At 41.3% G+C, this 11,531-nt stretch overlaps 1 protein-coding gene across 1 annotated transcript; it reads left to right on the top strand.

Moving 5' to 3' along the window:
• The first annotated feature begins 6,420 nt into the window (after positions 1–6,420).
• LOC126199606 (myosin heavy chain, embryonic smooth muscle isoform-like) lies at positions 6,421–7,824 on the top strand. The gene has a single exon (XM_049936534.1). The coding sequence runs from the start codon at positions 6,421–6,423 to the stop codon at positions 7,822–7,824; it is 1,404 nt and encodes a 467-aa protein (XP_049792491.1).
• The last annotated feature ends 3,707 nt before the right edge of the window (positions 7,825–11,531 follow it).

Raw genomic sequence — 11,531 nt, 5'->3', positions numbered from 1 at the left:
GACATCATAGAGGCTATGCTAGTATCTCCAAGTGCACTATATTGGATCGCCATCTTGGATTCTAACATCATAGATGCTGTACTATTACCTCCTGGTTCACCATATTGTATCACCAATCTTGCATTGTGATATCATAGCTCATGACACTGATGTAGATGGTCTCAAATCTTCGATCACCATCTAAGATTTTAATGTCATACCATATGACATAGACAGGCTCAAAAGTGTGTTAGTGTATCTAGACCCGCCATCTTGGATTATGACATCACAGACGATGTGTTAGCCATCTTACATCGCCATCTTGGTTTCTGACATCATAGAAGCTGTGCTACTACCTCCAGGTCTACCATCTTGGATTCTGATACCACATGAACTTTGCTTGTATCTCCATGTCCGCCATATTGATTGCCATCTTGGATTTTGATATCATAGATGCTATGCTAGTATCTTAAGGTCCTCCATCTTACATTCTGACATCGTAAAGTACATGTGCGAAGTTACATTCAGTCAGACCATATCTTGTGTGCTTCACTTTTTTGTCAGGCAGTATATACGTAAGCTGTAACCTCCCCCTCACTTATCGACCTTAATGACAGTGAAAAATTAAACCGCGTGTACCTAATGGAAATTTGGAAAAAAGCAATCGTCACCGAAGTTAATCTGTCGGTAAAGAGGGAGGAAAGGGTTACATCTTTATGAAAGGAAAAATGCCAATGAAACTGGTGGAAATTAATTTTGAAAAGGGGTAAAGTTAATAAAGAAAGTAAATGTGCGGCCGTTACGTTAACAATTAACTAGCGGTAATTAGATATTTGAGATTTGGGGGAAATTACGGTCGCCAGTCCTATGGACAATTACTATAGTAACTGAAAAAGAAAGGTTATTGCACATATAATCGGCACTAGAAGCGTGGCAACTGAAGGTTGACACGTGTAGTGTGAAAACTGAAAGTTTGTCAGAAGTAATAAACATCGCTACACTCTGACTTAAGTTAGCAAAAGAATTTATAAAACCGGAAAATTGAAAGTTAATTTAGTGACTGAAGTTAATAGTGAGCTTTCTTTCTGAAGCACATCGAAATTCAGGAAAATACGGTTAGTCTTGGACTACCTCAACAATCATTTCAAAAGCTACTTGAATCTACGCAATTTAGAAATAAGAGATTTAACTTTGAACTTGAATTAAATGATTCTGAACAATTAACAATAGTAAAATTTAGTACGTACCAAGCTGAGCTGCAGTCACAGGTAAGCTAAAATACGGTAACTAAACTCGCACTCTTAATTTGTGCTTGTGTAATTTAAATATTGTAGCCAGCTATGAATACTTTAACTAAACTTTGAAATTAAAGCTGTGAAATACAATAATATTACTTTAATGCTGGCGTTTGAATTTCAACGACACTCGGGTTCATTCCGGAAAAGGAAGGGACCCTGCTTGGTAATGCAATTGGGACAATGAGCAACAAAGGTTCGTGCTACGTTGCTGTAATTTTGTGATTTGAACAGTTTTAAAAGTTTGAAAAGCTGAGGTCTGCCATACAGTTCTAAAACTTTACGTGCTTCCAGTCTTCCTTGTTGGTTGATTGAAGGTTTGAAGCCGTCGATCGAGGAGGTGGCGACAGTCACTCATTGTCGGCCGTCGCTGTTGCAGAAGCTGGATGCTGGCGCGCCTTCTTCTCGACACGGTCACCAGACGAAACGGGCTCTTGATGTGCGCCAGCTAATGCTTCCCGTCCGCGACACCATGTCAGAAACTATCATCGCAAGTCGAGCGCAATTACATACTGCCAAACCCCGAAAGCGCGGCAACTCGCGGGAGCCTCACACAACACACCTGCTCCACTGCACCACCCCAGCCAGACTCCCCTCTGCTCTGCCCGTGCTCCACGCGGCCGAGTTAACACTACCAAAGATCCTAAACACTTTCGTTCTCCACACGACCTATCGATGTATTCGTTCGATAGTATAGTTTTCCCTAGGCCAGACCCAGCGTATAAATACAAATAATATTCACAAAACAAACCAATTATACATCGACATAAATGCATAAATATGTATATATACAAATAGTAAAACAATTACAATATACAAGACACAGAAACGTCATATATTCAGGTATCAAAATACGAGGATATGCATTTCCGGCGTTACAAAGCATTTTACTGTACTTATAATTAAATCGCTGGAGATGGAAAGATATATTTGGGGAATGATAACGTATTTTGACAAACAAAGAAACAATATCAAAGCTGACTAGCATATCATTTGTCCCAAGTTTTAGTTTCTAAGGTTGATCGTAAGCACCCCTGGCTCGACTGCATTTAAACAGTGAAATACTTGTTCTCTGTCTTTCAGCAACCTGTGGAAAGACAAAAACTGTGGACCGACCAAGAGGGTTAAAGAGTGTTTCATATTATCAAAGGACAGAAGGGTCCCCCTTGCAATGTCGGGTTATACCACATATCGTGTATATATGGAAAGTTTATGCCAGAATGACTGAACGATCGATCAACACCAGCATCACTGAACATAAACGGTATTGTATGTTGGGACAGTTGGAGAAATCAGCAGTAGTGGAGCGCACATGGAAGTTATCGATATGGAGAATAGCTACTACATCCACGTGTTCAGAGAAGCCATAGAAACTGACAAACAGGACAATAATTTCAACAAGAGAGCAGAAAGTCTCAAGGTGAACAGATCAAGGATTCCCGTGCTGTGGTGAACGACTATTGCAGGAAGTGAGTGGTGAGCTACAGCGGTAATGACCAGGGTGAAGCCCTCAGACTTTGGCGTGGCAGATACATATAATCTTCGGCAATGAGCTCGACTCCAGTCCACCACCAAGTGTGACAATGTCAACCACTTGTGCTAGTGAAACGTTAGAAAAATCATTAACAAAAGTCGGCCGAAGAACCTGAGCCTGAAGCCAAAAGTCAGTATGTCGAAACTTTAGTTAACATCATGTTGGGAAACTCTTTTATATGTTATGATACTTCTGTTAGGGACATTCGGCCAACTATTTACATGGTGACATATTTAACGTACTGTACAACTTGAGAAGCTAATTTCCCTTCATTACATCTGTCAATAATGAACGAAGTATGCTGTTTGCAGCAAAAACTACATTAATTCCACCAGCTGTAGGAATGTAACTGAAGTACATCATTATTCCTTGTGTTTCCATAAAATGTATCCGTTTGGACTTTGGTAGCTGACAGCAGTTAGTCTACACTGAATTATTTCTCTGATACACTGCTCTGTCTGTCCTTTGGAGCAGAGAATTTACTCTCTTGTTAGAAATATACATGCATATAGACAACCAAGTCAGGTACTAGAATAATTACATTGTGAAAATACAATACCTTCTTATTACATGTGCCCAGAAATTTTCACTCTCCAAGGACCTTGCTTGAAATGAATGATATAACCCTCTGATGAGGGTGTTGAACACAGAAGACATTGAAGCATATATTTTTATTTTGTTCTTGTCCATATTCGCAGTATGTCAGCTTTAGAGCCCAGTTTCTTCATTACTGTGCTTGGATCTTCCCAGTCCGGGTCGTAATCTGCTTATGGATTTCCAGTGTCCGTCGGTAGGTGTTCGGCTGCTGTCATCCACCTGTGGAGCTGATGTGTTCTCGGCTTCCACAGCTTCAGTCTCGTCTTCTTGGGACGCTACGTAAACTTAGATGACCATAGGAAGCTCTTCCTGGATCTCAAACGCGTAGGAGGTGTGCTCACACAATGAGTGGATGCTATCCTTCCTGACTATAAGTCTCTCCTTCTCAGCAGCCACTTAGCTGTGTACAGAGAGCCACGCTATTACAGTTAGGTAATAAAGTTTATCTATTAGTGGAGGTTCGAGCCAACCTTTAATCAGCTTCCTTGTTCCATTGAGCACTGTGTCCCTTTGCCCAGTATACGATGATCTATACTGGACAGGAGAGTCATATACCATAGCAGAAAAACAGAGTGCCAAGCAGGGATTGTTATAGGGTGTGAGCTCTGTTTTGATATTGGCAGCTTAAGAATCAGATTGTTTCGTGAGGAGTTTTTCATCACAAACTGAGACTGAACAGAAAACATTGTTATGGCCATTCTATTAGCGTCGCAGGGTTCCTTTTTTGTTGTGCGTTTTTACTATTGGAAAACTCGAAGATTGTCACAGTTTAGTCATGAATGTTAATTCAGTTCATTACAAGGCAGTTGTAAGGAGTCCGCAGGCCCTTACTATTAAAATTTGCGCTCACACAGGTCGGTAGGGCAAATATCGAGTAGTGTGTGCAGGACGCGCGAGCTAGAGGGGATTCCCCGGAGTGCCGAGTGGACGGCTTGGGTAGATTCCCGCGGGGCGGGAATAACTGGGCGGAGAGCAGTGCGAAGTAGTAGCGTGGAGTGCCGAGGCCGGGTGTGGTAGGTTCCCGCGAGGCGGGCATAGCTGTGCAAAAAGCCAGCAGAAATTATTACAATCTACCGGCAAAGGGAGTGGCCAACGCCGTGGTTTTAACCCCTTTGCATCAGTATTATGCGGAAAAGTGAGAAAGTTTTATTATAAAGTGGTTTCAGTGAGATTGAGTGCGCTGTTATACTTCCGCGTCTACCGCGCCGGCATTACTTGGATTACAGTGATTGGATATTGCGTGTGACGATTAACAATAACTAAAGAGACCTGTGATGAGATTAGCCGTCATTAACAGTGTATTGACGAAGGCAGTGGCTGTCTCCTTATTTTTGTGCTTTGCTAAGAATATAAGTTTTGTTTATGAAACTGTGTTTGCTGTCCTCATTACCACCAAACCAGACTTATTACCATATTTGTGAGGACAATACGGAATGTAACACCTCCTGAGCAGCCCAATCCGATTGCTAGCCCATTAGGTACACGGTCACATTAATTAATTATCTAATTTTGGGCTGCTACTTAGGTCCGCGAACGGGCGGATAACTAAAACTATAAAAGGAAGTGTTACACCTTGGCTTACCGTGGACAGGACTCGGACTAATGCAATTTTCGAACGCAGTGTTACACAATTGGCTTATCGTGAAAAGAACAAGTGCAATTTTCGGACGAGAAAACAAAATATTCAATGTGGAATCGGGACAGTACATGAACGTTAAAATCGCGATAAGGAACAGTGTAATATTTGAACAATACGAAGTAATAAATCGCACGATTGTGACTAAACTGTTTTTCTTGCCAGATGAGATAGCCAAATAACGTCAATAAACTGTGTTGTAAAGTGCAAACGCGAAAATCCGCGCGAAAAACTGTGAAAAGTGGACGTAAAAAAGAGACACGTGTGAACAATAAAATAGTGAGACGAGCCAAGATTTCATCACAAAAGTTGTTAGAAAGGTGTTTAATGATAACATGTTGACCGAAATTGCTTTTTGAACGGCGAAAATCGGACGATTTCGTGTGGACCCATAAACTGGTATGCTGACGATAACGTATGGTGGCGACGCAGTTAGGGAGTGACGTCACGCAAAGCCACGTAGCAGTCGCGCCAAAGAGCTTCGACCCGCGAGGTGATTCCACACGACCTCCTACCACACAGCGACGCAACTTCGAGACAGCGAGCGCAGTCCCGGCATCTAGCGGCTGAACGACGAACTACGCCCGCCTGCAGCGCCACGGGCGGCCGACGGAGAACTACGTCGTCTGACAGCTGGTCTTCAACTTCGCGCGAGCTCCAACAGCGGACCGACCACGCCCATCTGAAACGTCAAAACATCGCGACTCGCGGTAACGTCGGTTGGTGAGTGAAGACGACGGATTTAAATAACAGTAAATTGCAGTGTGCAATCTTCGTGATAAATAAACAGTTTTAACTGAGATTCACGTTAGGGAAAATGCTAAATTGTAGTAATTTCAGAAAAGTTGCGAAACACATTTTAAAGTCTAGCATGCTTATTGGTGCACACTGCATTGTATAAGTGACAATTGTTTTGAGGAATTTGCATTTTTAGATTTTGTGAGAGTTATGATTATCTTGTTTAAAACATTTTTTACATAAATTGTGTATGTGGAAATTATCATTGGAAATTTAGGTTTTTGGAGAGCTATTGTGTTCAGTACTCAGGCATATTGTATCATTTGGGAATTAACTGAAAGGCTTGCGGATACTGTTGGAGTAGTTTCATGATAATTAGGAGTGTTTTGAATTATTGGAGGTTATTTTGTACTACTTGCCTGGGCATTAAAAATAAACCAAAAATGTCTTCTGAAGATAGGCAGGTCTGTGAGGCAATAGTTGAAAGAAAAGGGGTAGGACAGAGAGACAGGGATGATTCAGGAATCAGTGATTGTGGATTGTCATTAGGAAGCCCAGCAGCACATTCAACTAGTTACCCTGAGACACCGGAACAAGCAATGAGAGCTAGGCCAGTTTCAGAGGAGGCTGATATGCGATCGATGTTGGCAGCCTTGCTAAAAGAAACTAGAGAAACTAAAGAATCATTAAAGGAAGAGTTTCAAAAGTCGTTAGAAAAAAATTCACAAGAAAGTAGAGAGAGGGAAGAAAGGTCAGAGAAGCGTTTACAAGAATCATTAGAGAAGAATTCACAGGAAACAAGAGAATCATTAGAGAAGAGTTCACAAGAAACTAAAGCATCGTTAGAGAGGAATTCACAAGAAACCAAAGAAAGACTGGAGTCATTTAAGGAAGATTTACAAGAGATAAAAACGTCACAAATGAAAATAGAATATAATCTGAAGAAGGAAATACAGGAGCTACAAGAACAGTGGAAAATGGATATCAATGAAAGAGAGAATAAGCTGCAGAAGAGCATAGACCAAGTCCAGGGAAACGTGGAGAAGGTGGAAGGAAAGTTAACACAAAAAATAGAAGACGATATCGAAGAAACGAAGGCCGAATTGGGAGAAAGAATCAACGAAGTGGAAACAAAGTGCAATTATCGAATCGCCGAAGTGACGCAGAGGCAACAACAATGCCACGAGGCGGTTAGGGGGATAGAAGATAAGCAAAACCGACTAACTGTTAATCTGCAAAATGCTGTAACCATGCAACGAGAAGGAGAAAAGAGGGTCGCAATGGAGGTCAAACAGTTACAACAGGGAGTGCAGCAATTGGAAAGCAAGACAGAGGAAATTGATAGACGAATTAGTAATGCAACCTTAGCCGTTGGGGAAAATAAGGTCATTACATTGATGAGCAATGATAATCGGTGCATCCAAAGTAATACAGGGCAGAAGTTTAGACCAAAGGGAGGGTTGCACCCAAGGATATTTATGAAATGGCTAAAAGGAGTTCTTCCAGCGCATCTTAAGGACTCAGACAAGATTCAATTTGCAATAGATAGAATGGAAGGTGAGGCGTTCACTTGGGGAGTCAGGAAGAAAGAAGGGACTACAAGTTATGACCAATTTGAGGAGGAATTCTTAAGGAAATACTGGTCTAAAAGCCATCAATGTGCAGCAATTGAGGACCTACTCCATCGCAAATCACTTAGTACATGGAGGGGAACGTTGAGAGAGTTTGCTGAACATTTGTGGGAATTGAACGAGACCCTGGAACAACCCCTGAGTGATGACGTAATGATATCGGCAATAAAAAGAAGGTTGAATCATAGAATGCAAGAAACTATATCCGGGAGCCTGATTGAAGATAGGGAGGCGCTGATGAAGATACTGGAACAATTAGAATCTGTTCGATCACAAGGGCATGATCAACATAATGGTCAAAATCGAGAGGGAGGTAATGACCCAAGGAATCATTTCAATAATTCGTCTAACTATAGAGGAAGAGGTGGCGGTTATGGATACAGGAACCGTGGAGAAGATGGGATAGGCGAATGAATGACACGGTGCATATAGAAGAAGAGGAGAGACCGGAAAACTGAATGACACTCCAGATGAGGTCCGATCGGGAGTGAGAATTACGAGGACCAGAATAAATCTACTGAGACATGACGATGGTGGAGACCTCAGAGAAGATCTACTAGAGGAAAGAAGTGAGATTCCCAAAGAACCCAGATTACCCATGATAGGAATCAAGTTATGTGGGCTGAACATCGAAGCATTAGTTGATACAGGAAGTGAAGCATGTGCAATATCCAAAAGGTTATATGAACAGATACTAAAAGCAAAGGTTAACTTGCCTAGTTTCCCAGTGAGTGGAGTGAGGATCGTGAACGCAGTAGGTGCAAAGAGTAAACCTATTAAAGAACAAGTATTAATCACATTCGAGATAGAGGAAGAAGAATATGAAGCAACATTTTTGGTAGTTACCGGATTGAACACATCGATTATATTAGGGATAGATTGGTTAAATGAAGTTGATGCAGTAGTGAGTTTTGATGAAGGTACTATCAAAGTTAAAGGAAGAAAGGGCGAAGAAAGGAGGTTGAAATTTGCTGAGGGGAATGCGATCGAAGAAGAGGAAGAATTCAGAAGAATAAATTTGTGTCACGAAGAGGAACCCACCACGGGATACGGGGAAAAGGAACCAGGAGCAGAAGTGTTAATATACCTTGAGGGATTAGCACGAGAAGACGGACATAAAGAGGACAAGATCAGAAAAAAATTGAAGGAAATGACGCACCTAGATGAGGGGGTTAAGAAGAAATTAGCTGCAGTATTATACAAGCATCATAGAGTATTTTCTCAACGGCCAGGTATCATGCAAGGAGTGGAATGTAAATTAAAGATAAAGAACCATAAACCATTCAATATAAAACAGTATCCCATTCCCCAGGCAAAACGAAACGCAGTAGATGAAGAAATACAGAGGATGATGGACCTCGGGGTTATCGAACGGGCCAATAGTCAATACAACAACCCCCTATTTGTTGTTGATAAGAAAGACGGAAAAGTAAGGATAGTTTTGGATGCCCGGACGGTGAACAAAATCATAGAACCGGAGAGGGACAAACCAGAAACCATAGAAGAACTGATTCAAAAATTCCGAGGAGCAAAGGTGCTGAGTAGTATCGATTTGACTGCTGGGTACTGGCAGATACCATTAGCCTCAGAGTCTCGACAGTATACAGCATTTACGTATGGAGGAAGGTGCTATCAATTTAGAGTGTTGCCATTTGGACTTAACGTATCAGTGTCTGAGTTTATAAGAGCGATGGATAAGATACTAGGTGAAGAGTTACTTAAAAAAGTCACTGTCTACGTGGATGATCTCTTGATAGCAAGCGAATCATGGGAAGAGCATTTGGACAGACTGGATGCAATCTTGGCAGCTTTTGAAACCGCGGGAGTAACTGTAAACCTGGATAAGTCGGAATTTGGCAAATAAAGGATAAAATTTCTGGGCCATATAATATCCGAGGAGGGTATCTATCCTGATCCTAGTAAATTGGAGGCTATTAGGAATTTTCCAGCTCCCCATAGTAAGAAACAGTTGCGAGCATTCTTTGGGGTGTGTGAGTTTTATAGGAAGTTTATCAAAGGACCCATGCTTAATGCACCGAATATGAGAGAATTAACCAAGGCAAGGATGCCGTGGCATTGGAATGCGGAATGTCAAACCGAATTTGAGAATATTAAGGAAGCACTATATAATGCAGATATCTTGTACCACCCAGATTTTTCCAAGGATTTTTATTTAGGAGCAGACAGCTCGGACTATGGACTAGGAATACATTTATACCAAGTAGAGAGGAGTGAAAAAGGGGAGAGAGTAAGAACTATAGCATTCGGTAGCAGGAGTTTAAATGCCTGTGAGAGAAAGTATTCAATTACTGAAAGGGAAGCACTGGCAATTGTGTGGGGATTTAAACGTTTCCGATATTATTTGGCCGGGAGACATGTGAAGGTCGTGACTGACCACAAGGCCCTTACGTTTCTGACTACAAGCAAGTTAAGGCATAGCAGACTAACGCGCTGGGCCCTAGCATTACAAGACTATGATTTCGAAATAATTTATGAACCCGGAGCAACACACATAATACCTGATGCTTTGTCAAGATTACCAGCTGACTCAAGAGGAATGTTGTTGGACAGGCCGGAAGGAGAAGGAGTTAGAATCAACCTGATGAAGGGAGTACCGTATGAAGAGTTTGTAAGAAAGTTCCTAAGGAATGTGCGCAGGGAACAAAACGAAGACGAGAAATTAAAGACAATTAAAAACAAATACAGATGTGCGGGAGAAGAAGGGATTCGAACATTCTATTATATTCACAATGGAATACTCTATAAAAGGAACAAGGAGAATGAAGAGAACTGGAAACTCTGTATACCAGAGCATGTGGTAGAAAAATTAATTTGGTATACGCACTACAGTAATGCGCATTATGGACCGAAGAAGTGCTTGGAAAAGTTGAAATTGGATTGTGCTTTTAACAACATGGGAAGGTGTATACGTAAAATCCTGAGTACGTGTGACACCTGTCAAAAATCTAAGACGACCACAGTACAGCACAAAGGATATATGCATCCAATTGTACCAACAGCAATTAAGGACATAGTTGCAGTGGATCTATTTGGGCCACTTCCTGCCTCACGAGGGAATTACACACAAATCTTAGTAGCGGAAGAACTGGTTTCCAAGTACGTAAAATTTTACCCGTTGAAAAAAGCCACTAGTAGAGCCATCATTAACCAATTTGAAAAGGACTATTTTCAAAAGGTGTGTATTCCTAAGCGAATATTGAGTGATAATGGGTCACAATTCAGATCGAAGGAATGGACAGAGATGCTAAGGGAGCACGGAATAGAACAAATTGCCATTTCTAGATATAGGCCCGCTTCTAACCCAGCGGAACGAACCATGAAAGAGTTGAACCGTTTATGCCGCACCTACTGTCATAGGAAGCATGGTTCATGGAAGGAATATCTGGAAGAATTTGAGCGGGTTAGGAATCATCTCCCACATGATTCCACAGGGTTTGCACCATGTGAAGTACTGCTCAACCAGGAACCCGATAGTATTTTTCGTGAGTTGATAGTCTACCCACCAGGGAGTTCATTGACCTGGGAGAGGAAATTGGATTTGGTGGAATTAAGTATGAAGGAGAAGGCCAGGAAAAGGCAGGAAAGGCACGACAAACTAGTGAAACCAATAACTTACCGAGTAGGCGATCTGGTATTAGTAAAGGTTCATGCTAAATCAAAGAAAATAAACTCTGAGATACATAAGTTTAACCATGTTTATAAAGGACCATACAGGATTATAAAAATTAGTCATCCTAACACTGTGGAATTGGAATATGCACGGACAAAGAGAGTGCATGGCAAAGAGCATGTGGAAAACATAAAAAGGTACTACTCGCACGAGAGTAGAAATAACCCAGGTGAGGAGGAGGAACTCGACTAGGGCGAATGAAGGAACTGAGAGTGTCTAAACTCCTTGAAGTAGTGGCGTAGAATATATTAGGACAATTAGCTGTAAAATGGACAATTGAGAGGGAAGTGTTTATTTACATTTGGGTTTTGTGACATATTACAATTAGAGTTGCATATTTCATGTCAAAGACTATCTCAGAATGAATATAAAACTTGTAATAACTATTTTGTAATAATAATCAATATGTTTTGTATTTAGGTAAGGAATT

Source organism: Schistocerca nitens, chromosome 8, assembly GCF_023898315.1.
Source record: "Schistocerca nitens isolate TAMUIC-IGC-003100 chromosome 8, iqSchNite1.1, whole genome shotgun sequence".
NCBI classification, from domain to species: Eukaryota; Metazoa; Arthropoda; class Insecta; order Orthoptera; family Acrididae; genus Schistocerca; species Schistocerca nitens.
The sequence above is the reverse complement of the archived record's forward strand: the minus strand, read 5'-3'. Positions and strand labels throughout refer to the sequence as shown.